This window comes from Ascidiella aspersa, chromosome 9 (genome assembly GCF_963924565.1).
Source record: "Ascidiella aspersa chromosome 9, kaAscAspe10.2, whole genome shotgun sequence".
Classification (NCBI taxonomy): Eukaryota; Metazoa; Chordata; class Ascidiacea; order Phlebobranchia; family Ascidiidae; genus Ascidiella; species Ascidiella aspersa.
The window spans coordinates 24,720,435-24,747,299 of NC_139455.1; the positions used below are offsets into that span (position 1 = coordinate 24,720,435).

At 34.9% G+C, this 26,865-nt stretch overlaps 2 protein-coding genes across 2 annotated transcripts in view; one reads left to right on the top strand and one right to left on the bottom strand.

The window, feature by feature from the left end:
* LOC146134582 (uncharacterized) overlaps positions 1 to 7,159 on the bottom strand; it is a 28,636-nt gene extending 21,477 nt beyond the window's left edge. The window contains exons 1-5 of the mRNA XM_083397847.1: positions 6,918 to 7,159; positions 6,136 to 6,363; positions 5,559 to 5,752; positions 4,561 to 4,666; positions 1,092 to 1,244 (exon numbers count right to left, since the gene is read on the bottom strand). Of these exons, the coding sequence (XP_083253973.1) occupies positions 1,092 to 1,244; positions 4,561 to 4,666; positions 5,559 to 5,752; positions 6,136 to 6,363; positions 6,918 to 7,031 (795 nt within the window). The 5' untranslated portion in view covers positions 7,032 to 7,159. The remainder of the gene's footprint in view (positions 1 to 1,091; positions 1,245 to 4,560; positions 4,667 to 5,558; positions 5,753 to 6,135; positions 6,364 to 6,917) is intronic.
* A 4,604-nt stretch (positions 7,160 to 11,763) lies between these two features.
* On the top strand, positions 11,764 to 26,865 carry LOC146134583 (DBH-like monooxygenase protein 2 homolog). The gene is made up of 15 exons (XM_083397848.1): positions 11,764 to 11,913; positions 13,008 to 13,118; positions 13,638 to 13,787; positions 14,690 to 14,780; positions 15,207 to 15,379; positions 16,442 to 16,519; positions 16,815 to 16,919; positions 17,652 to 17,754; positions 18,884 to 19,053; positions 19,944 to 20,038; positions 20,481 to 20,637; positions 21,451 to 21,587; positions 23,337 to 23,421; positions 24,303 to 24,401; positions 25,667 to 26,865. Exons 1-15 carry the CDS (start codon positions 11,764 to 11,766, stop codon positions 25,907 to 25,909), a joined length of 1,947 nt encoding a protein of 648 aa, XP_083253974.1. The 3' UTR covers positions 25,910 to 26,865.

Genomic DNA, 26,865 nt, shown 5'->3' on the forward strand with positions numbered 1-26,865 from the left:
ATTTAGCTTGCAGCGATTTGTGGGAGCATATTGTGCAGCTGGCTTATCAAATTTCCAATCTAAACACAGATACAGTTTCCACAGCTGCTTCAAATGGCAGTTGTTTAAAATGTTAACCTTTAAAAAGCTTATTTATTTATACATATTTATGCTAGAAAAGTTTTTTTTGCAATTAATTGCTGTCACCGTAGGGTATATTATTATGATAAATGTCACTTCCCCTTCAAAAATAGAAATTTAAAAATTATTAAAGAATATATTAGGATTTGATATTCTAAATTGATAATCTAGATTAAAACCTAATATTCTAGAATACCATGGAATTCTACTTTAAACATCCCTAGCTGAGGCATTAAGCTGGTAACGATTTGTGGGAGCATATTGTGGAGCTGGCTTATCAGCTTTCCAATCTGAACACTGATATCAGGCATGAATATTTTATCCAAGGTCGGGCAAGGTTAAAGCTGTGTGGCAGGTAAATCCCTCTCAACCGGCTTAATATGCAATTCAGTTTAAGCCGTGAGTCACAGTGTTATGAGGTGATGATGTAATAAACCAACTATCTATCAAGACCTTGAAATCGGAGATTAAAACTGGGAAACTAATCAGCAATACAGCACATTTAAATATAAAGATCTCAATTATTTGATGCCTTGAACTACCCACAAAACAAATGACAAATTTTTATCAAAATTTAGCGGTAAAAACTTGAAATTCCTTCTATCCTGAATGTATGATAGTCTGTAAAAATGGTAAATTAGTTTCACAAAAATTTAGTAAAACTTTGAACTGTTGAATATGCCCAAATTTGTATGAAAACTGAAAATATTTTAATGGAATATTTAAAAACACAAAATGATAGCTTTAGTTTAAAAAAACGAAATAAAAAATAAGATCCTCTAAACCAGTTGACATAGACCGGACCCCCCATATCATTGTATAAAGACATATCATTGTATAAAAGAATGTCCTGATTATCATGAATAAACACGAAACAAAAGTCAGAAAGTCGTAGAGTCAAAATACTATCTTTTAAAACATTGTGACCAGATGCCCGAAAATAAATATTCAAATATTCCAGAAAAACTTACATCAGACAGACGTAGAGTTGTACCCAGGCTATGTACAAGGTCGCTGATGTTTTGCACCTGGGGTTCCTCACTGTCCCAAATAATCCCAACTGAAACGACGTCTGGACAGTTCATTAGCACTTTGCGCATGTTAACACGTGCCCCACAATCACTCTGGTGAAAATAATGCAAAAATAAGCTCTTAGTTATCACATATTTTAAAGATACCATTATGGAGTCTTGTACTAAATCAGTAATTCTCCTACTTCTTTTAGCTTGCCTTGTAGCACTATAAAAAAAATCAAAAATTATTGGTGGCCAACTTTCTATAAAACAACAATTTTATGATCTGATAATCGCAGTATATATGTCAAGGCACCTAGAATCATATACTAATGTTATGAGTTTTCTAATGGATAGTGTGTATTTGAGTCTCACATGCTTGGCTGCATGCCTAGATTTATACTACACTTTTTTCTTTCAAAATAAAAATGCTTACACGACACACTTGAGAATCTGCCAAGTCACAATAAAGTGCCGTGGCAAACAGTTTGACAATTATATACTCTACTAAATACGTGTACATTTATATACTTTAATGTCTTTAAATGGATTTTAAGCTCATGCCATAGTTGCAATCTACAAACAAATCATTCAAAATGTAGCAAAAGAGTTTAACACAAATTTTAAACTTGTAATTATACTATTTAAGATACTTTATGTACAGATGCAAATTAGTTAACAGAATACTTCCATAAATGTATATTCCATTTCTTAAAAGACAATAATGATTGTTTTGCCATCATTCACAGATTTATCATTTCAAAATATAAAAGAGTGGCAAAGCTTGAATCAAGTGACAAAGCAGTTTATTTTTTATCAAAAAAAAAACATTTAAATACTAATTAGAGGCTAACTTTCTAGTTAAGCTTCTACCCAAAAATCTTGGATCATGGGAAAATAGGAAACAGCAACAAAAAATAATATGCTACCGCTTCACTGCACACAGAGCATTGCCCAAAACAAAAAAGGAGACAAATCGTCTGAGTTTTACGGAGTGGCTGACAGTGAGAAAATATCGGTTAACGTCTGGTCATTAACTTTAAGGTTGCCAATAGATGAAGCCCAGATTTATTAGGTTCATTTTACTACAATTCTCTGCATAAAGTTTTTTGTGAATAAATTAAATGAAACTAAAAAAGTTACATTTATATACCACACAAAAATAGTGGATTAATTTGAAATACCGTTTTAACTTTGCTGTTTGTATCCATTCACAATAAAAAGAAAAGAAAAAAGCTAAAAAAAATATTTATTTAGCTTTTATATTTAACCTACATTTGCATAGAGTTCAGCATAACAAGCAACCGTTCATCTCTGTAGGTGAAAAAATTGCTCAGAATAAAACTTTTACAATTTCATAATTAAAGTTATTAGATTTAATTAGATTTCAATTTTTTTAAGAAAAGATTCAACAAAAAATGGAAGGTGGTTCTTATCACAAAATCCCAACAATATTGCCAGCACTATGTCATGTATTATAAAATTTAAAACATTATAGACATTTTTAACACAACTAAAACGAGTTAGCCAAATGTGAAATTTTAAACATCATTGCTGAGTGCCTTTGTTGCTTTACTATAGCATTGACCCAAGACTGGAGGTTTAAATCAAGCAAATAGAAATACAAAGTGTTGGCTTAAGGCCCCCCAGGGCATATCACTCAGCACAGTTTGAGGTAGACACAACATTAAGATTAAAGGCTGGATTTTGACTAGCTAAGTTATTGGAAGAGACTGAAATTGGAATTAAATAGACTTTAATTTGTTGTTATTGGCTTTGATCTAACAATTTGAACTTTTTTGTGGTTTTAGGTCACATTTTAAAGACAACAATAAGTTTTCACGGATGTGCTTTTTTCCCAATTAGATTGATGAACTTGGGTTATATCCTAGACTGGCATTATATTACAAACTGTTTGTAGCTCTTGTTAAAAGTCAAATTACTTTATTGTGATCTATGACAAAACTAGCTTTTATAAATGACAATTTAATTACGGGAATCTATTTTTTACAACTTTTAAGCACATGGTAATGTGCAATGCCAAACAGATTTAATTATTATTTTTGTAATTCCAAGTCAACTGTCAAAGTGGTTCATTTTGAAGTTTTGATTAGCAAATCTATTGAAATATATATCTATACCCATATTAATAGCATTTATTTTGAACCTTAAGAAAAAAACAGTAATTAGTTTTATAAAACAGTACAGTGAATGTTCCCAATGCTTTCTGTAGGAGTAATAAATTCTAATTTTGAGACTGCATTTAACAGTATTTGCAACTAATAACTTCACTGACCGATACTTTTTTTAAGCCCAGTCTATATTTTGTGTAAATTTCAAAGGTGGGTCAAGCATTGCACCACAATCCTAAACTAATTCTAATTAAAAAATATTAAAGCAAAACATAGTAGTAAAGACAGTAGTTATTCTACTGCTTTCTTTTGGAGAAAAAATTATACTTTTGAAACCGCATTAACAGTAATTGCAACTTATAGTTTAATGCCAGAAACAAGTTCTTAGCCTCCTGTCTATTTTGTGTCAACTTTAAAAGTAGGTCAAGAATTACAATCTTAAATCTAATGCTTAACAAAAGCATTCAAGCGCAACAGAGTAGTAGGGTTTGACAAATTCCGATGACTGTTGTAACATGCCACCTACACAGACGTTATTTGGGCAGTGCACACAAAACCCTGGATCTTGTTTCTAACGTATAAACATCCCTAACAATTACATCACCGGCATACCAATGATGACATCACTGGAAGTGTTATATTCAATAAAAAGTGCTAGGGTGTTAACTAAATACTGATAATCAGCCTTATAAGATCTTGCAGGTACATATACGAAAAAATATAGAAATTCAATTTATTGGGCTGCATGCTTTCTCTTTTGAATATAACATGCTAGTGCCATGCTTGCAACAGTGGCCTGCAATGGACTTAACTAACGATCAATTCTAATAATTGAAAGAATACATAGTTTCTGAGACTTTAAAAAGAAATAGGCAGTCAACATTAATATGTACACATATTAAAACAAAATGACTATGTAAAAAAGGAAAAATTTGTAGTTGTTGAACTCTGAATCTTTCCCATTAAATCACATATGGGCTCCCAGGAGTTTAATAGGCATGTCACAAAAATCCAAACAATTGCCTTAAACCAGTGATTCTCAACTTTTTGGAACCAGGCCTACTGTGCATCATTGAAATCAGTGTTCGGTCTGCTACCATAAAAATATCCATGACCCATCGGTCGGGCACACATAAGTAATTTTACACAATATAAAGTAAATGCACAATGCACATAAGAGATACTAAAAATTTTCATGATAGACATTCTGTTTACCATGCTACCAAAAAAATAATAAATTAATTTGTGAGATTGGCTAGTAAACTTGCTTCTGAAAATGATAAATTTTTACTCACCGGACAGTTTTTTCTTTCCCCCCAGCTTTCCGCATCTCTGATAAGCCTCCCAAAACTGCTGGTTACAGATGGACCGTATTTTCTACGAATAAATTCATCCTCCGCACTGAAACAATGTAAGAGGTATTTGATCAGGTCCAAGCATTATTTATTTGGTTACTAAAAGTTTCAATTTCAAAAATAGTTTTACTACAAACAAAATGTAGCCAGAAAATTAGAACAAATTAGTATAATTCATAATTAGTTATTTAAACAACCCATATGCGCATATTGTCCACTATTTGCAATTAAACATTGATAAACTTACATTAAGATTATAAAAAATTCCTATACAACAGTATAAGTATGTATGTTTATATAACTAAATTGACAGCTCTATATCTAAACTGCTCTTTTTACTAAATTTTTTTAGCGATATGCTGACAATCGGGTAGCAGTCTTGCGGCTTAAGAACACCTTTTTTATTTTTTCATAAATTCTAATATGACATTAAAATCAGCATTTTAGGTAAACTTTTATTTCTAATCATGAGTAAGAGAGCTTAAAATAAACAGAATGTAAATTTGTTTGCGATGCTTCAACATGAGATAAATTAATTGCAAACATAATAACAACGCTTTAATAATACTTCAAACTTTTGCAATGATGATGACTAAAACAATGAAGCCTTTTATCTTAATGTCTATTGTACTGTTTCATAATTTAATTTTTGCCATAATTTTTAAAGCTAAGATTTCACTGTACTGCCATACTGATGAAACATGAATAAAACTGATAATGAATTATAAAGTCAAAAATGTCCAGTAGATCGACATTAACAAAAACGTAATAAAAACGTTTCGATACGAACATGTATGATCTTAAATTAATGAGACTGAGAAGTAAATCAAAGCATCACTTACAAAAGGTGGGAAGCAATAGCTATCACTTTGATTCTCTAGTTAAGGCATTAATTATCACATTCAGGTGTTCACTTAGAAAAAAGAGATAAAACTCACCACAGAGCAGTGGCAGATACATAGTGGACCATTTCGATGAATGGAAGTGGTTCTGAGGTGGCTCCACACTGACAGACACACTGTTCGACCAGCGACAAGCCAAACTTTTGGTGTGAAATACAGTGCTTGGCCGTGCAGACGTCTTCGCGCATGTTGTTGCCCAAGTGCACATGCATTCGCAGCAGAATGTTTTCCTAAAAATGATACAAAATTGTAAAGAAGCTTTACAAATTAAAGTAATATTGGGAATCAACTTGTAAGGGTTTCACATGTTTTTTAAAAACATCAAATGAAATACTCAATGGCGTTTCAAAACTATGTTTTTGTTCAGAGAAAATTCTTTGATTTTAAAAAGGTAAAATTCAATGAACATGAAGTTATTAGGTTAACAAACAAAGAAGCTAAGATTGCAAAGTTTGGTGGACATCAAAGTATATGAGCAATATTTTATAACTTTAAAACATGTATAATGATTTCATTCAAAAATAAGTATACAACTCAACAAAGAACAAATCAATTTCAAAATGAACAATTCACACAAATTTTACCATATTTTTTTCAATTTTTTAAAACTTACAAAGCATTCAGCAGCATCGTCCATATAACCAAGCTGGAATCTGTTTTGTTGCTGAAAGGTTTCTGCAAGTGCGCTACGAAGTACGTTGGGCGGTAAGGCTTGTGCCTTGCTGTGCTGAAACTGCTGGAATATATCCTTCAGGGCACAAAAAATGCATGATGCACCCATGCATGCGTGACCATGAAGGAGTCGAAAACTGCGACGAAATACATCAAGATGCCAAAGAACCTTTGAAATGAAAAAGATTGTATTTATAATGAGGTGTTGTCTTAGCCCAGATTGGAAAAAATATTGAATATACACTCGAAAAAAAAACTAAAACAATGGGTGGCTGTAATAAGTTTAAGTTGTCCAGCAGCCATTCACTATTAAAAATGAAAAAAAATGGATCTGGTTTGGAATTTTTCTTTTCATAGTACTGAAATGAGTTGTCAAAGTTGAAATTTCAGAAATTAATATGGGAAAATAAATGTAATAATAATACTTAATCTACCCAAACTGGTAAAGTAGAATTACTTGTAGGTCATAGTGAAATTCATTAAATAAGATTGATATTATAACAACACTTGGGTATAAGCAAACTACAGTGTAATATTTGTCAAAAATCCCATGGTATTCCAATAGGTTTACAGAGTCTGACATTCTGTATCTTGCTGTTTTCACACAGCAATTTAACTTCAAATTTTATTATATATAAAAACTATATATGCATTGTCGAATAAGCAATCAAGTGTTTTCTATCCTTCAAAAATATAATAAATTAAATTATAAATTATATTAACCTGAATTGCACTATTAAGGAAACAATTGTTTTCTCCAGGTTCGTTTAGTAAGCCTTTATTCGCCGCAATTGACGCAACAGACGCCAAGCGATCTCGCTTTTTGAACATTGGCATCACATGAGAAATAATCCAGGTTTTGTGGAAACGTTTGCCTTTGGCCTTGACTTAAGCTGATTTCAATTCCTCATTTCTTGTCAGTAAAATTAAATTTTGATCCTGAAACCAAGTTAAGTGCTTTACGGTTTTCATCTCCTAAACAAAGGTAGTAAACACAATAATTGTTTGCAATTTATCAATATCAAAACTGATTCCCATAAGTTGTAGCAGAAATCTCGATATTAAGAAAAAATCTAGCATTTTTATTAAAAATTTATATAAAAAAACAAAAGCCTGACAGATTATATTCACACGGGAAAAACACTAAACACATAAATTTTAGTAAACCACAAGATTCGGCGCTGGTCTAGAATTCGGCGCTTTTTCACTATTGTACGTGAAAAGTTTTGCAAAAAAAATAATAATAATACCGCATACCACAACGCATATTGTTTGGGTTAGGGTGCGGGTTAGCGTTTGGGTGAGGGTGGGTCAAGTAATATTATGTTTATTATTAATAATAACTTAACCAACCCTCAACCAAACGCTAACCCGCACCCTAACCCAAACAATATGTGTTGTGGTATGCGGCATTTGAAGAAATTTTTTTTTTTTTACGTACAATAGTGAAAGAGCGCCTAGAATTCTACCACAGGACACAATATTTGGGTTAGGGTACGGGTTAGCGTTTGGGTTAAGGTGGGTCAAGTATTATTATTAAATAAAGAATATAATAACACTTGACCCACCTACACCCAAACGCTAACTCGCACCCTAACCCAAATATTGTGCGTTGATTTAATAACTGTAGTAGGACTCTAGACCAGCGCCGAAAATTGCGGAAGTATAATACGAAGATATATATGACTTATGACTCTCATAGATTGAAATAACTATCCTACAATTAAAATAAAAAAGAAACAGTGCTAAAACAAAATGCCCGAAGTATAGCCCCTATGGTTAAACTTCAGACGAAGTCAAACTACTTTAAAGTTGACAACTTAAAACTAATTTCTTCAACAAATCAAACAAAAAACGTTAAAAATACGTAAGAAGTTGAAGGTTGTTAGTTTACCATGCTTGAGTGATTGCACTGTTAACTTTTAATATAAGCTGAATTTACGTTCATCTTTATTTGATTATTCAACTTCAGTTAATTTATCATGGAAAATTCTACATATGACACCATTTTGCCAAAACCTGAACAAATTAAAACAACTATTTACTAAAAGACAACTACTTGCAACTTGTTTGGCTGTTGTCCTTGGGTGCTTGACGTTATTTATGTAACCCCTTTTTCTTTAAAATAGAAAACATTCCTATTTAGAAGTATTTGTTACAATATTTTTAATATTTTGTTTTTTTATTTTAAAGGTGCATTAATTATAAACGTTGTATTTATGCAAGCCTGTCAGACTGGGAAAAAACACTTTAAGGTTTTTTTCAAATTGTCGTTAAAAGTCTTATCCGCGTGTTGGCGCTAAGCTAGCATCGAAATGTAATGCGAATTTCGGCTTTATTGGTGTTGAATTAAAATGCATTGCAAATCTTCTAAAAAGACAAAAACACACAAAAAAACTTTAACTATAAGACTCGACTAATCATGTTTTGCGCACCAGGGCTGCGGAGTCGGTAACAAAAAACAACAAATCCAACTCCCGAGTCCGTGGTTGAAAAATATCTACCATTTGCTATTCCAGCTTTTGAATTTACATTTGGCAGCAATTTCAGTTTAATAATTTGGTCGGGGATCGAGTAGTTTTACGTCAGTGGTTCTCAAAGTATGGGTCGCGACACAAACATGGGTCGAGCAGGGTAAAAAAATGGGTCGCTCTATGGTGATTCAATCCTGCGCAAACGAACTTGTTTCATTTCATTTTTCAAGTATTTTCAATTCAATCATAACTGAATTATTGCATGATAAGCTTTTCACGTGGCTTCAAGTCTGTAACCTGGATTATTGCTTTTAGTCACTACAACAAGCCACGGTGATATTATAAAGGAAAAAATTCAGTTTCACCAATCACGCTAAAATAAATCAATCATTTGTTTGTAATCAATCATTGTTTCATATAACTGAGTAGGCTATATATCTGGTTGTCGTGTATTTTTCTCTATATATATATATATGCCTGTTTTTTTTCGTTATTTAAACATAGCAAAAAATTGTAGTTTATTTCCTCTAGAATTTACTAATGGCCAACAATTAAAATTAAAACTAATTTTATTTTAATTACGACCGATGCTCATAAAAATCTTATAAAACAGTTATTGTATTTGCTTTCTTAATACGTCTATGTTTGTGTAATTTACACCATGATTGCTAATGCTACGACATTTACATGTAGGTCACAGGGTGAAAGCGGAATATTTTCCTTAAGGAACGTTGAAAGTGTTTCTTACACGAATGCATATCTATGAAAATTTCTATGCATTCCACTACGAAAGTTTTCCTCGTTTCGTCTAGAAAATTATTCTTGATATCACTTATGTGTAAGTTTTAGGTCGATTGGCTGTACATGATTAAATTGTTCTAAATGTACGGCAAGATGTTCTGTCGCTGTATGCTGCAACGTTAATTAAATAATTATTTCGTTATTCGTCCCAGTAAGTGTTTCGTACCATTTGTTCGTGGCGACACCAATATTATAAGATTAAGTACGACAACAAAGCTTTTTAAAATTCCGTCACAAAGTTACGTCATAACGATAAAACAAGTAAACTTCGAAAAACCAAAATTATGGTTTAGTTATCGTTCGATGCACAAATATGCCGCTGAAATTTTAGCCTAAATACATTAATTGAGATGGCAGGGCGGTCTTGTGAAAAAGGGACATGGGCCGGCAAAAAAAATAACTTTTTTCCTGTCCGGCGTACCTGCAAAAAGTATTTTACCGGTCCAAAATTTTTCCGCCCAGTTCTGGCTTCCTTTCACCACTGCTAGTCAAGTTAGGTTATTGTAAATAAAAACAGTTTTAATCAGCCCTATCATCGACAGCATGATCCCTCGGGCTACCGATACGGCCTTTGTGTGTATATATGACAGGCTTTCGATACAAACCAAGACCCTCAATGCGACACGATAAAAAACAAGCATCACGCACCTGATTAGTAATAGCAGGTTACATATATACACCTAATCATACGCAGTGAGTCAGGATATAATGAGAAACGCAATAGTCATGGTGCCAACAGGTAGGAATTACAAGCTGCTGTTCACACAGTTACCTCGTAACCATTGTAACAAGCAACAGGCAGATTAAGATAACTAGATTTTTCTACTTTTCAGTTGGACGATGCTAAGGTTAATTCTTGTTTGGAAAAATTGTTTCGCATACAACTTATTGATGGTGTACGACAAAGGACGCCTATACTTTCGAAACTATTAAGGAGTAAAATATTTTTAGCGGCATAACCTGTTAATTTGTATCATTCGTATACCGTACTCAATTAATGATGGTGTTTTTGTTTTAGAGGTGCATTGCTGTATTACTTTGGCAATATTGTTTAGTTTCGGTGGTAAGCAGGCAGACTATAGGACAGCTAGATTTTTTTCATTTTCAAAGTTCGATAATTGAGAGTTAAACCATTTGCTGCTAATTCTGGCCTATTCAAATTTGTTAAATTTCTTTAGTTAGAATTCTACTCTCCGATTTTACCAAAATTGCTACTTTGTCCAAACGCGTGTTTTAGTTTCGCTGTCGGAATATTTTTTTAGCCATACAGGCGATTTGTCAGGCCTGACAAGAGACATATCGCACCATGGCAATTATTTTAAAGTTATGCTAAAATCCAGGTGTAATATTATGGCATTTCTATAGTATTTCAAACAGTTTTTAAAACTTATGTTACCTTCTTTTATCGAAAATTAAGTATTAAAATAGTTTTTTTGACTGACTCGACTTCCAGGAACTACACCAGGAGTACAGACTTACGACAAATATTTTCAAACATTACGAGAAAAATAAATTAATCAAAAAAATACAAAGCAACAAGGTCAGGTTTTATTTTTCGAATGCTATTAAAAGCCCTCTTCTCTAATCAGGTATTGCAAGGGATACAATTTTCAGAACTTTGACTGGGTTAGAAACTTTAGGAAGTCTGCAAAACCGCAAAATAAGAAATTAAAGGAATGTAATGCATAAAATTTTCGGCGACTTCGGCGCGTTTCATTATAGATCAAGTTGTGTCTTTTTAGATTGGCTGCATATACGACATCGTGATATTGTCATTTGTCGATCGACATACAGTTCGTAGGTGTGCCGCCAATTTGTTTTAACTCTGTTGGTGTGCCGCAAGTGAAAAAAGGGTTGCGGAGCACTGGTCTACAGCAGGCTAGTCATTCAAATCAAACAGGGGCAGGTATTTGGCGAAATACGCACTTCCGAGAAAGGTGCTTACTTTGAACTAACTTTTAGGATGACTTGACAATTTGAAAACCAACAAGTAAAAATTATAATTTCATACAGTTAATGAATTTAATGCAGTGCTATTAACAGTGTTTCCCTGAAATATCTCCAAGCGTTTCGTAACATATTTGAACCATGAGTAAGAGTTTCCGATTACAACGATTTTCATCAAGTAATTTTACGGTCTGGTAACCTAGTATTGAGTCCACAGTATTTTTTGAACGTTTCCGAACGTTTCGCTATTCGTTAAGATTTTAGTATGTAGCCTTACAGAGAATATTTCAGCTGAAAATGATACGAAAAAATACAGTTTTGACTTTATTAAACGCAGTGGTTAAAACATGATGTTGCTTGTAATATTAACTGCACTTTTGACGTGTGGAACTGCTCAACTGGCTCCAAGCCAAACCTACCCTTACAACAGTCAACTGGATTCAACTGGAAATGTTCTGCTCTACTGGAGTTTCGACACTACGCATATAACATTCGAGGTAAATTGATCTTACAATCAGGAGAAAGCTGAAACACTTTAGAAAAGTAAGGATCTCCCGCGGACAATAAAATGTAAAAGAAAGATTCTTGTCATAGTATCCAAAGATCTTAAGACTGTTTATTTATTAAAACGCAGATAAAACATAAAATCATTCTATTTAAATAAGAAACTGACGATGCCTTATAGGCGTAATATATATTTCTGAAAGATTTTAAGGAATGATTTTATGTTTTATCTGTTTTAATAAATAAACAGTTTTAAGATCTACAATCAGGAGATATGCAAAACCAACATAGGTCAATAGACACTTCTTATACAATATTGACTAAAACCAATTTAGGTTTTAGGGGTTTATATTTTACATTAAAACCGCCATGTCCAGTGTCGATTTAGTAAAAAAACAGCAAAAAATCACATAAACTAGTTGCAAATTGGTGTTTGGAATAACTCGATATACAGTAGGAAATTCAGTCACGATTTGCAATTCAACGCAGGGATTCTATTTTGTATCTTCAAATGCAAACTTATTAAAATTACTTAGTTACCAACTATAGAGGTAACCTCACGTTTCAACTTCAAAGTAAAGTTTTTTTAACATTTTTTTAATATCGGGTCTCGGAATAAATGATCAAACATGGGACATTCCTACCCCGAAGTACGTGACGCAATTAACAATCGAAAAGCATAAATAAAAAATAAAATTTAATCAACCATATTATATAATATAGTGATATTTCAATAAAAATACTGAAGCCATTATATTCGATAAAATCGACATTTCAATGTTTACAAACGTTTCAGCAATCCCTAATAACAACATCAGTGTAAATATAGTAATATTTGTAAGTCTTTTGTGTATGTGTTATCGTTTTTATCTTCACTTGTATTTTTACACTGATGGTATTGCCGAAACGTTTGTAAACTGCGATTTTGTCGAACATAATGGCTTTAGTATTTTTATAATAATTACTAAAAAAACGGTGTGCTGTGTTCCATATGAAACTCACATATTTTTTTTCGACCTTAAAGTTTGAGCTTATTTCAATTCAAATCCATGATATTTTTCAGCTTATAAATTGTTTTTGTTTTCAGCTCATAGTAAACACTGTCGGTTGGATCGGTTTGGGGATTTCCCCCGGTGGGGCCATGACCGGGGCCGACCTATATGTGGGATGGGTCAAGGACGGTCAAGGTCATATCACGGTAGGTTTGTGTAGTGCTACAACTTACAATGTTTTTTTCTTAAATAGGCAGAACGCAATGGCTAAAGTAATTGAGTGCAATAAGCGTGTTATTAGTTTAAATAACTGAGTTGTTTGATAATTAAGTGAATTGCAAAGCCAAAAATGTCGAGTAGATCGACAGCATCCTGATCGAGACGTTGCTATACGAACTTGTATAATTTCAGTTAAAGCACTATATACGGCTCGCGGGTGTAAATCAAGTGACCAATGTAAATCATTCGGCCCGCCACCTCTTTTACAAACTGGGCACGAATAATTTTACTTACCTAGAAAAATCGCTTGAATCTAGAATCTAGAATCTAGATATTTGCATTTGAAACAATCCCTTCAGCCTAATGGTGCTGTTTATGTATACTTTTGGACCTATGCTTATATCTACAATCTTCATAATTTAAATAAACCCATTTTCCATTTCTGAAATATCCTAGGTCCGCCTCCGATTAACAGTATTCAATTTTTGCCCTCTGATAAAACACAGGATCGTTATGGCGTGTCGAACAGCTTCCCACCACTCGACACCGAATCCAACGTTCAACTGCTGAGCTCGGCTGAATGCGATGGTTGGACGCGAATCCAGTTCAAACGACAACTGCCTCGTTGTGAAACAGCACATGATCTAGCCATTACTGTAAGTAATTTACTTTAGGCTAGGGCAGTGTTCGGCAAACTTTTGTTGTCGTAAAAGGTCCACTGCGTTAAACGAACGACGTCACAAAGTTACGTCATAAAACACTTAATCTTAAAAAATCTTGCGTGCAGTGCTACTAAAAGTTTATATAAACTCATTTATAACAAAAAATGAAAAAAATGCACCTTTGTAGCGTGTATAAGTCACAGGGCGCAATATGCCATAGCATGCTTAGCGTCTTTGAGCTTAAACGATTTAATAAAGTATATTTTTTTTTTGGGGGGGGGACGGTGGCCTTAGGGTGCAACAATGAGCAAAAGTAAAAACAAAACTCTTTACGAAACAATTTTTAAAACACAGTACAGTGAATGTACTGCTATCACGCGGCCAACAACTACATGACAAAGCTATAACTATTGAGAAACAGCCCGCGCAATTAACTTTTATTGACAAAAACTTAACCAAAATAACTACGAAGAAAAAGCTAAACAAACAATAATAGGACGCTTTGAATCAGGGATGCGAAGTCGGTCAAAAAATACCCCGAACCCAATTGCGTATCCGACTCCGGCCAAAAAAATCAACGAGTCCTACTCCGGTTAAATGTGCGATTTCGTCGAGTCTCGAGTCCGGTCCTGAATCTACAGCCATGTATTCCGCCAATTTACACAACTAAAATAACGTGGATATTCAGCATTCCACTTATAGGAGTGTCATATAACTTATCTGCCCGCAATACATGGTTAAAAATATCAATCACATGCCATTCTGCCTTTAAAAGTTGTACTAATTTAATATCATTGTTGTACTAATTTAATATCATTGTTGTACTAATTTTTAGTTCTCGATTACAGCAATCTAGTTTTTTAATTTTTTACTTTTCTATGTTTCTGTACATCAAGGGCGACACCATGCGGATGATCTGGGCTTTTGGGACAACCGACCCAAGCGGAAGTGACATCACATCTTCAAACTATCATTCGACGAACAGAGGTGAGCATAATGTTCAACAATCTACAGATGTTTTAGACGAAGTGAATAAATAAGATTATTTGTGATTTTAGTAATTTAGTAACTAGCAACCTGTGGTTTAAAAAACTTCTTATGTGGTTCCGATTTTTCCGTTTCACCTTTTTTATACATCGGTTCAATACAGTTTAAACTTTTTGTGTCTATCTCGATTTATAGAGGATATTTTTTAAGCTAATGATTAAAGCTGTTAGTTTAAAAAAATATAAACTTAGCGTTCATTACACACCTTTTGTCATTTTCAAGACACCCTGAAAATTTTTGTAGCGCTAGTTATATCTAAATTAACGGTATACTTGCACGAGGAGGGTTAAAGTGTTTTGCATTCCATGCAATTCGATACTACCCAGCCAGTAAAACCAACCCCTCCAACGCTCTTGTCCACTTTAGGCGGCAAAAGTTTGATTCTGCTTGGCGAGGGTGGCACCACAGCGACACCTAGCGAGACACTGCTGTCCTATGACGTCACAGTTGGCCAGTTCAACATCCCTGCTCAGAAAACCTACTACAGCTGTCACCTCGTACAGCTGCCAAGCTTGAACTCCAAAGTACACGTGGTCAAGGTCAGTACAAGGTCAAATAGATCGACATTAAGTCAACAACAAAAAGTAAATGTGTGTATATCTGTGTATGTATGTATGTATGTATGTGCGTGTGTGCGTGTGTGCGTGTGTGCGTGTGTGCGTGTGTGCGTGGGTGTGTGCGTGTGTGCGTGTATGCGTGTGTGCGTGTGTGCGTGTGTGCGTGTGTGCGTATGTGCGTGTGTGCGTGTGTGTGTGTGTGTGTGTATGTGTGTGTGCCTGTGTCTCTCTCTGTGTTTGTATATGTGTGTCTGTGTGTGTGTGTGTGTGTGCCACTGTGCGATTGTATGTGTGTGTCTGTGTGTGTCTTTGTGCATTTGTGTGTGTCTTTGTGTATGCGTGTGTTTCTCTGTGTGTGTATATATGTGTGTGTCTTTGTATGTGTGTGTGTGTGTGTGTGTGTGTGTGTGTGTGTGTGTGTGTGTGTGTGTGTGTGTGTGTGTGTGTGTGTGTGTGTGTGTGTGTGTGTGTGTATTTGTGTGTGTCTCTATGTATGTGTGTGTGTGTGTGTGTGTGTGTGCCACTGTGCGATTGTATGTGTGTGTCTGTGTGTGTCTTTGTGCATTCGTGTGTGTCTTTGTGTATGCGTGTGTGTCTCTGTGTGTGTATATATGTGTGTGTCTTTGTATGTGTGTGTGTGTGTGTGTGTGTGTGTGTGTGTGTGTGTGTGTGTGTGTGTGTGTGTGTGTGTGTGTGTGTGTGTGTGTGTGTGTGTGTGTGTGTGTGTGTGTGTGTGTGTGTGTGTGTGTGTGTGTGTGTGTGTGTGTGTGTGTGTGTGTGTGTGTGTGTGTGTGTGTGTGTGTGTGTGTGTGTGTGTGTGTGTGTGTGTGTGTGTGTGTGTGTGTGTGTGTGTGTGTGTGTGTGTGTGTGTGTGTGTGTATTTGTGTGTGTCTCTATGTATGTGTGTGTTTATATCTGTATGTGTTTGTGTGTGTGTGTGTGCGTGTATGCGTACGTTGAAGTGTATGTATATGCATCATAGAAGTGTACCTTAAGAATCTCACTTATTTAGATTAGTAGCTAAACTTCTTTAAAACCTCTTAGATATCTCCGATCGTCCAGGCTGGGAACGAGCTTTATGTTCACCACATGTTGGTCTACCAGTGCGCCGACCCATTGCCCGTGAGTATGATTTAAGTTGCCTTACAAAAAGATAAACATATGCCTTACGCGTGTCCGATATTCTATCTGCGAATTTTACCGAGTTCGTAGTTTTAAGACTAGTATCAATTATAATTGAATAAACTAAAAAATATATTAAAAGAGGACAGAAACACTCAAATGTGACCAAGTAAATTTTGTCAAAAACTTGTCCAATTTTTTTAAACCCAAACAAACGAAACAACAAATGCCTGCCTGGCTTTAAATCTTCCCTAACCATTTTTATGTTATGACGTCATCAATAATGACATCACAGGCTGGTGCGAGGGTTGGAGGCAACGGCGAGTGTTACACGTCATCAGCTCCAGTTTCTGGCGGTTCTTGTGAATACGTCATTGCGTCATGGGCCGTTGGCGGCGGGGTGAGTTGAGTTTATGATTAGGGCCAATATTTTTTTTGACTAAGAAAACATCGCAATTTGCACGTTAGGTCCAAACTTATTTTAAAAGAAAATCGATTAAAAATACATATAAATCGCCTATAAAATTAAAAATATATATATTCAGCCTTTAAAATGTGTCTATCGGAAAAAAATGAGTTTTTTGAATTAAATTCATAGACATTTTAAGTGTATTAAATCTTACTAAAGTAATACACGATATAAGCGAGCCAGCAGAATTAACCACGCAGGTCAGGTTCATCGCATTAAGTTCAGCTCGAACTTCGTTTTTGTACATATCCCCTAAAACTAGTCCATGTAGTACCGCGGGGCCATCGACAAAACCTGCCTTTTCTGGAGCAAACTAAGCCAGGACTAACAGTTCGACTGCATATATTTGCTTCACAAAGTTTACCAGGGCTGTTTAACAAAAAAGTAACTTTTCCAATTTATGCAAATGCACAATACACTGATCATTTTACTTTCGATTTAAATGAACCTGCAAAAAATTGCATCTTTTTTTACATTTTTGTTTTGTGCTACGCCTTTCTGGCGTTTTCCAAACGCTGTCAGTTTGCAATTTTATTCCAATTTTGAATACCGCGTACCACATCTCGTTTATCGCAATATTTTATCAAATTATCACAAACTCCCTCCAAAAAAATGTTTAGTTTACCAGGGCCGTTTAACCTCAAACTAACTTCGTCTTTCCAGGACTTTATCTTTCCAAACGACGTAGGCTTCCCACTTGGAGAAGCGGATAGCCCAAAGTATGTTGTGCTGGAAATGCATTACGACAATCCTTCCTCAACAGCTGGTAGGTTTTGCGTTGAGGATATTTTTACGTCCGAGCTCAATGTCATAAACCAGTGCTTCTTAAACTTTTTTAGTTTTGTTCACCCCTAGCATCTATCTCCAGATTTCATTGACCCTTATCTTATAATATGATAAAACTATCTCGTCTGCATTTAACAGAACAAAATGAACAGCCGGAATATCCGCCCTGCTCACAAGATATCATCCATTTCTGACGGTTTACCCTTATTAACCCCTTTTGGTTGGTTCACCTCTGCAAAAATTGTATTCACCCTGGGGTGAACCATTCACCTGATTTTTATTAGGAAGCACTGTCATAAACAGATCATTCGCCTACGATTCCGCAAAGATATTAGGATGCCGCGGTGAAAATATAAAAACGAATTAAACTCCGTGAAAAAAGGGATGTGCTTTAAGTGTGTATTACCTCCCATATACTTATATATAGATAAGAATTGTGAATTCTAATAACTAAAATTAGCGCTTATTGTTTTTTTTTTAAATGGGGCTTAAGGTGGCGAACAAGTTTTTGCTTCTTGGGTGGTAATGATGAACTATTTCATGTTGTAATATTTCCCGTGTTGCAACAATTCCAGTAAGAGCCCGTCAATTTAAATCCAAAACTCCTGAGCTTTCCTTGAATGTAAATTTTATTCGTGTATAAAATTACGTTCGCTGTTTAACCATGTCAATAGGAAATATGTGATTGCTGATTTTTATGTGATTGCTGATCATAAAATAAGGTTTTCAGAGTGTAAAAATCACCGACAAGTCGTTCCGACCATTGAGTGGCAATTCAAATACTTTGTTTCAACTGAGCGACTAAAAATGCCTTTGGAAAAAGTAGCATTTTTAATAAAATAAAATTAGATTAGATTAGAACTAGAAATAGGGAACACATTAGAATAAGAAATAGTCGTATTTTGTTATATTTCACTGAATTAGAAAACTAGAATTATCTAGTTATTCAAGTCTGATTACTTCAAAGCAAAACCTACGTTAAAAGGTTGTTCTTACCAAAAAATATAGAAAAAAACGTTACTTTTCGATGTTGCGATAAGGCGAACGTCGCCTTTGGGGTCTCTTCAAAGTGCAATCAGCAAAATCAGGAATTTTAACCTAATTTACAGGAATCGTGGACTCCTCTGGCCTTCGCTTCCACTATACCTCCAATGTACGAACGTTCGACGCAGGGATAATGCAAGTTGGTGAGGCTGTGAGTCCTTACACTCACGTCATTCCACCTGGAGCTAGCTCGTTCATCACCAACGGAGACTGCACATCGCAATGCCTAAGCACGGTAAATATTGAGCTGCTGTACAGTCTTGAAATATCGATATGTTGCAATGAAGTCGATGAATTGATACAAGTAGACCTAAGTCACTGTTTTCCAGTGATGTAATGCCTTAAGGCTTAAGTCAATGAATTGAAATGACGCAATGAATTAACTTAAGTCACTGTTTTTAAGGTACTTAACTTAACTCCAGTCTTTCTGGCAAATGACTTGGCCTTAAATCCTTTGACTTACACGGGCCCAAACGTAGCCTACGCACCCCTTGACTTGGCGACTGCACATCGCAATGTCTAAGCTCGGTAAATATTAGGCTTAACTGTTTTATTTTAAGTTATGCTATCAGCCGTGCCGAAAGCCGATTTGAAATAATTTTAAATTTTGCTTTTTTAACTATAAGGGCCTATACAACCTTATATAGCCTAATTTCAACCTTACATATTGTTGAGAACTAGTTACGTTATACCGTTAGAGTTAGGGATTTTCGATACTTAACTTTTTATTCCGATACGATACCCCATAATTTCGAAATAAAGTATCGCGATCCGATCCGAAATGACGTCACTAAGTTCAAATAAGCAGAATAAAGGGATTTTTTTCTGATTTATTAGGCCAAAACTTGCTTTTGCGTTAAGAAGTTCAGCCAAATCCTTAAACACAATACATTTTGAGGTAGAATTTTTGTTCTGGATTGCAAACCATGCTGGAGTCCCTTATATTAGTTTGGTATCAGAAGGAAACCGATACCGCCCTGGTATAGAACGATTACCAATACTAGAGCTTGCATCGGGTAGTGGCTCCGATCCGATATTATCGGACATCCTAATTTAAGATAATAGCCCTCAGATAAAAAAAGTCATCTTCTTTGTTTTACCAGCCCATGTTGCACTTGTTTTCAGGCGATGACAACATCAAATGTTACACAGATCAACGTGTTTGGAGTTTTGCTTCATACTCATCTGCTCGGTCGAAAACTGTCGCTCAAGCACATTAGGTCAGTAATTCATATTTAAGCATGTAAGGTTGGCATCATAAAGTCGGAATTAAGAGCCTTATTTTAAAGGTTGTCGGGTTTCTATGGAAACGTTACCACCTAAATTAGGGGCCTAATCAGGATTGTATTGCAAGCAACATCGAGTTTTAAATATTAACTAGGCTGCAGTGAGGTTCGAACTCACGACCTCGGTTATACTGGGACCGTCGTTTTACCAACTGAGCTACACAGGCTCAAAGTGGAGCAAGTAAAGAAACAACCATAAAACTGTTGCCTGACTGAATCCTGTTCGTAAAAGTACCCTGTGGTGAGGTTCGAACTCACGACCTTGGACATACCTGGACTGTCCGTCTGCCATCTGAGCACAGGCGAACGAAAGATTTAGATAAAATCTAACCACTATAGCTTAATAATCTAGTAAACAACTGAGTGTTTATTTCAGGAGCGCCGTAGAGCAGGCACCAGTAGCCAAAGACGACGGCTACGACTTTAACTTCCAGTCGTTCCGCTACCTGAACCCACAACGAGCTGTACAGTCGGGAGATGCTTTGAGGATGACGTGTGATTATAGCTCAGCCGACAAAACAAACATCACATATGTGAGTAACATGGACTACGGGCAGTGTTATAAACTTGTCAGTTTAAGTCAAGTCATTTGTGAAATAAATTAAATCTTTTAATTAACGAGTCCAGTTCAAGTCATTTTACTTAACAAACTTGAGATAATTAGTTTCATTTCATAATAAAAAGTAAAAAAAAACACTGAATTTTAACACAAGTAATTTTACTTAATAACTTAAGTCAAGTCAAGTCACAAAGGTGACTTAAGTCCAGTTAAGTCAAGTCATTCCTTTAAATCAGGGGTGTCCAACTCAAACATGCCGGCGTGCCAATTTTTATCTTATAAATTCTTCCCGTGCCAAAGTTTCATAACCCAACCAATTCTTTTTAATCATAAAAGCGTTTTTGTTGCCAAAAATAAAAACGTTTATTTAAATTTGAAAAAGTAGAAATGCGCATCACTACATCGAAGTGTCTCTCGGTGAGCTGACTTTTGTTTCTTCACACCAAGCTATATGATATTATGTGAATGCTAGCCTCCACACAGTATAATGTTACTATTTCAAAAGTAATTGTTGGTTGTCGTGGTTTGGCGATTGTTTTATATTGTGAACAAACAATGGCATTTGGCTGTATAACAAACTTAGTATTTTTTGACAATTGGCTGAATAGCAAATTGAGCTTTTTTGGCAATTTTTTATTAGGTCGCGTGCCACTTGTTGGACACCCCTGCTTTAAATCTACACCAAGAGAGGAAGTATTCATTCAAGTTGCCATTATTTCCAGGGGCGGGCTTTCCACGGATAAATTTACACCTAGAAAACAAGAATAAAAGTTGCCATTATTTTCAGGGCGGGCTTTCCACGGAGCGAGAAATGTGCCTTGCCTTCATCGTCTATTACCCAAAGATCAAGGTCAGCAACTGCGAGAGCAGTCCACAGTTCAGCCATCTTCTTATCGCATTTGGACTCAACCCTCAACAAATAACGTACGTTTAATACGATAACATTTTATCTCTTATGTCATATTTGAGTTTGTCAGCCCAAACCTTGTTTTTGCTAATAAAGAAATAAAGTAATTAGCTAATTGAGGCCTGTAGTTAGGGTTAGGGGATGCTGGCTCCGAAGAGGAGAGCCGACGGCTTCATAAGTCTCTTACAAGTCCTTAATCTGACTCCAAAGGAGCAGGTCACTAAAATACCTGGCCTTTACTTCTGAACTGTAGACAAAGTCACTTCACTCAGCCCGTTGAGTACATTCACAAATCTCAGAAACACAACGATAAACGGAGCGGAGATTCAAGCCGCTAATCAGTAAGACGCATTTAGTCGAAAGAATAGAATGAATGCGAAACGTTTAAAGCGCACAGTTCGGCGTTAGTCACGCCTCAGTGAACAACGGTCACGTGTATAGTGACGTCAAATTAGGGTAAAATTGTATGGTAAATGCTACAGTACAAAATTTTGAAAAACCGAAAATCAGTTTTTATGAGCACCATCAGTATCCTGAAACGCAACCAAACAAAAAGAGTGTTAAGATCAGCCTTTCTTAACCTGGGGTAAATTTTCTCGCTTTAGGGGGTAAATGAGCTATCAATCAAAGTATCCACATCAGCTAACAGGACAGAAAAAGTGTGCAAGCCGTAGGTATTGGTGGCCTTCTTTCCTAGTTCAGATGCTAATTTGAAGTTAGCCTATGGTAGCCTATTAATTCTTTATCATCTAGTGGCGGTAACATTATTTTTCGCGATGATAGCTATTTTAGTTAATTGGCAACATCCTTATCTCTTAGTAACTTCATTGTTACATCATACCTGATATAATTTGATACTCGTTTTTGAAAAAATAGAACCATTTTATATATTGGTGATAAATATAATATTCATCTTTGTTAAAAGGGTAAAATATACAAAAAAGGTTAAGATCCCCTGATTTAGATATTTTTTAAGAATCGTTTGTTCCCTATTCGAATTCATTTAGTTTAGTTTATCTGAAATTACAAACTCTCTTTTTTGGTAAAATAACTTTAACTAATACTATTAAGTTCAGTTAAGAAGTACAGCCGGCAAATTTCGGCTTAAAAGAACCTAAAAAGGTTTAATTTTTACATTTTTGCTCATAATTTGTTTATAATCAGACTTGGACTAGGTAGTTCTAGTCTATATTACTCCACAAATTGCGTCTTATTGTAATTCTAATCTGATTTGTGAATTGCTTGTTTACTCTAATTCTATTTGTAATTTATGGCTTACCAAAATGCTATGTTGTCCAATGGCACTTTTAGTTTCTAAGTAGCAACAAAGAATTGATATTATACCCTTGTTTAGAATGATTTGCTGGTGATGTTTACAGCCTGAAAACTATAGACTTTTGCTAAAATGTAAAAAAATAAAAATGAAATGGTTTCCAACCAAATGGATTGTGCATTAAATGTAATTCTAGTTTATCTTTGGTTTTCAAGAATTCAGTAATTCTAAATTTAATCTAGTTAAAAAAAAACTAAAATGCTTTAATTCTAATTATAATATTATTTGGAAATGCTATAATTTAATTCTAATCAAATTTTGTAAACTAAAACTAATCTAGTTGTCAAGTCTGCTTAAAATAGCATTATTTATCGGATCGGAGCCGTTCATTACGTTTTGGATCGGAATGAACGACAAAGTACAGCGTATAAAAATGTTTGATGGTCGAGTGGTAGATTGTACTTTGAAAGAAGGTGTTTTTCTTGCTTTGTAGGTATCCAAATTCAACTGGTGCTTACGGTGATTTCAGCAACTTTATTATGAGCGGCGGACAATCCGTTCAAGCTTACTTAAACAATGTAAGACACGTTTTTTGTTGTTCTGGTTGTTTCTCGACTCGCCCTCTCTCTTAATATAGATACAACCTCGGCACCTTTATATCTTTTTAATGCCTAGCTGTACGCATTGACCGATACATCGCCTTTTTTCGCTGATATTTCTTTTTTACGTTTTATCGCTTTTATCTTCACTTGATTTTTACACTGATGATGGCATGAGTTATTTGTGAAACGTCTGTAATTTGCGAAATGTCGCTTTTATCAAATATTATGGCTTTTATATTTTTATTAAAGTTACTAAAAAAACACGTGTATTGTGTTCCAAAGTCCTCTCTCTGATATATAAAAACTAAAGAAAGATATATACACATGCATGATAGGCGACAAAACCCGTGATCTAGCAATTCACAAGTTTCCCTTTTCATCAATGATAACAGCTGAAGTATGAAAGTACTTAGGGAAGCGAATCAGTCGATTAACTAATTATCGCCATTCCAAAATTCTATTTCAAAAAATATTTTTTCCATACCTATAGTTAAATAAATACAAAATGATCACCCTCATCGCACAACACTTGATTTGGTCTATATGCAGAGGATTGCGAACAAAATCTTTTAATTTGAACTTAATCATTTACGACAATTGCACTTGTCCAACCCTTAATTAGCTAAGGTGTCGAGGATGACGATTAATTAACTATTTTCATACTAGAAAAACTACTAGCCTGCCGAGTTCAGCTCCGGCCCTGCCCTAAGCTATAAACGCTGGACGAACTATAATTTGAAATTAGCACAACTGTGTACCACTAAACAGAAAAGGCCTATACTATTGTACAGACCGCTATAAATATCGCCGCAATAACAACATCACCTCTCAGTACAGCTAATTGTGTATATTTACAGAAAACTTGGGACACGTCAGCACTCACTGCTTTGAGTACAAGTCTTTCAACAATGTCAAGGATCCAGAAATGCAACGGAGCGGGTTACTCGCCATCTGTGGTAAGTCGCAGTGCTTTATTGTCTTAAGGTAATACCTTGACTTAAAGGGCACTTAAGTCACTGTTTTTAACTCACTTGACTTCATTTGGCCGCCAAGGTTTGCGCCAACTCGACAAACAAGCTTTGCGTTGACTGTAGGCTGTAAATCAAAGTCTGTCAGCAGCTTTAAAATGTACAATTTATGCCGACAGTCGTAAATTCTCAGCACCAATGACCATTAGCATTGTGAAATTTGCTTCTCCCGGTAATATGTTATTTATCACCATTTAACCAAAAATAAACCAGAATAAAATGTTTATTAACTGGTGTCTTATGAACAAATTTTTTGACTTGACTTAATTCTTTTGGACGTTTAGACATTGTTTTTGGACTGGGACTTGACTTGTTATATATTACAAAAGACTCGTCTATTTTAGTTATTTTTCAAAACAATTTTTTAACACAATGGCTTTGGGATTCGTTTCAACAAAACTGAAAAAAATCGTTTTATGGATTGCATTTTATTCAAGAAGGCACCAATTTATTTTACAAATAAACCTTTTCTTCGGAAAATTTTCCTTTTTAAAATTATACACTACGAATTAAATTAGGCCTTCATTAACCCCCCAAAACTAGTCCCTGTACCCTCCCCCAAAAGGTCGACGGACCCCAGTTGAAGAACCCTGTTACAATGGAAGCTGTCTTTTCTAAATGACTTGTTTACAACACCGGTCGTAATTAAGCCTATATAAAAAAATTACAGTTCAATAAAATAGGGTCAAACCAGTGTTCTTACGTTACCCTTTTATTGATTTTGTAAAAATCTGTGAAATTAACAACAGAATCAACCATCAATAGTTAACGAAAGCATTGCAAAGTGATCTTGATGTCGTGGGTGGTATGATTTTCCTGTTTTTAAACGACATTTTGAAACTTTGTTTTATAAGAATGAACTTCTTTTGAGTGTTGTTGTTAACTAACGACACCCAAATTTCTTAACAAAACGTATAGGCTGCAGATTAAAAAACATATAGCCTGCAGTCTTAGCATCTTTTTAATGTAGCCTTTGCGTTGAAAGTAACAACTCGTTCTGAAACCTAAAACTTTAACAAAATAAACAAACTGCGCATAGTGTTTTTAACATTACTTCTTTAACACGTTACGTTTAGATGTAAATTTAAAATCGCGGGGAATTTTTGTGTCTAATTTTGTAATTTAATACGGTGCATAAAATATAAAAAGCAATTTATCAAAAACCGAAGTGTGATTTTTCTCAAAATTTGCAGACGAACCCGGTCAACCCTATCAACATAACAACGCCTTACGTTGAACCTGTGGTGAACTGTGTAAGTCCAACGACCGGATTCAACCTGAGTTCTGCCTCCCATGCAGTCTGCCCCACCACAACCCCAAGCATAACAACAACAACTGCTGCAATCACAACTACATCAGCTGCGGGGAGCATTGGGTACAACGGGCTGTTGCTCGCATTTGTGATTGTGTTTGTGCTCGAATCTGTGCTGGAATAAGTTTAACTGAGCTGGGTTATTGGCCTCAGTGTTTTTTTAAGGTGTGTTTTGTGACCGAAGTGCACCTCAAAATTAACCCAACTACCTAGAAATAAAGCCTAAATTACCTAGAAATAAAGCCTAAAACGAAATTAAAAAACAACATTTTCATTGGTACGCCGCCCAGGTAAAAAATATTATTTTTGGTATTTTTTGTTATGTTTTTACAAGACATAATGTCCCCTTTTTACCAGGCCCTCGCCTTGAATGTAATTAAACTAATTCCAGTCTCTTATTTGTGCACTACTTACAAATGTTACATCAGGTTTTCTTATGTTATTTGCTATAAAATGCTATGACGAAACTTCGTGACGCAGCCTTTAAACATTTTACATCGCTAAGACAAGAAAAATATTACTTTTAAATATTTTAATTTATTCGCGAAATATTCCAAACTGTTGGCGGCAGGTTTATTGAAACTACATTTTGATCGCAAATAGTTTATTACCATTTTGGGCAATGTGCAAAGATTATTTTTATTTGTTGCACTGAATTTGTGATATTGAAAACCACCTCGACGCTTGCAAAATAAGTGTCGACCTCAATTCCTGATAGTTCACAGCAGAATGACCTAGCATTGCTAGCATAGTAAGATCAGACATTTCAGTATTGTTTTAATTATGATTTTGTTGAGTTTTGAGTATTGTATATTATAGTAAACGACTTAGCATTTATCTGCTCCGTATATGTTTAAGCATCTACTGTATTTAGTGGCCCACTGTATCATTTTTTCCATGTTTAAAAAAAAACTCAACTTTGGTGTTTAGATTTGAGCGATAATTTTTTACACATAAGAAACATAGTACACTGTGCTATGAAGTTTTTAGTTACGCTTTTTTTAATAACACAAAATAACGTTAAAATTGTGTTTTTATTGATTTAACGATTTTAAGATGTTTAAAAAAAAAAGTGAATGA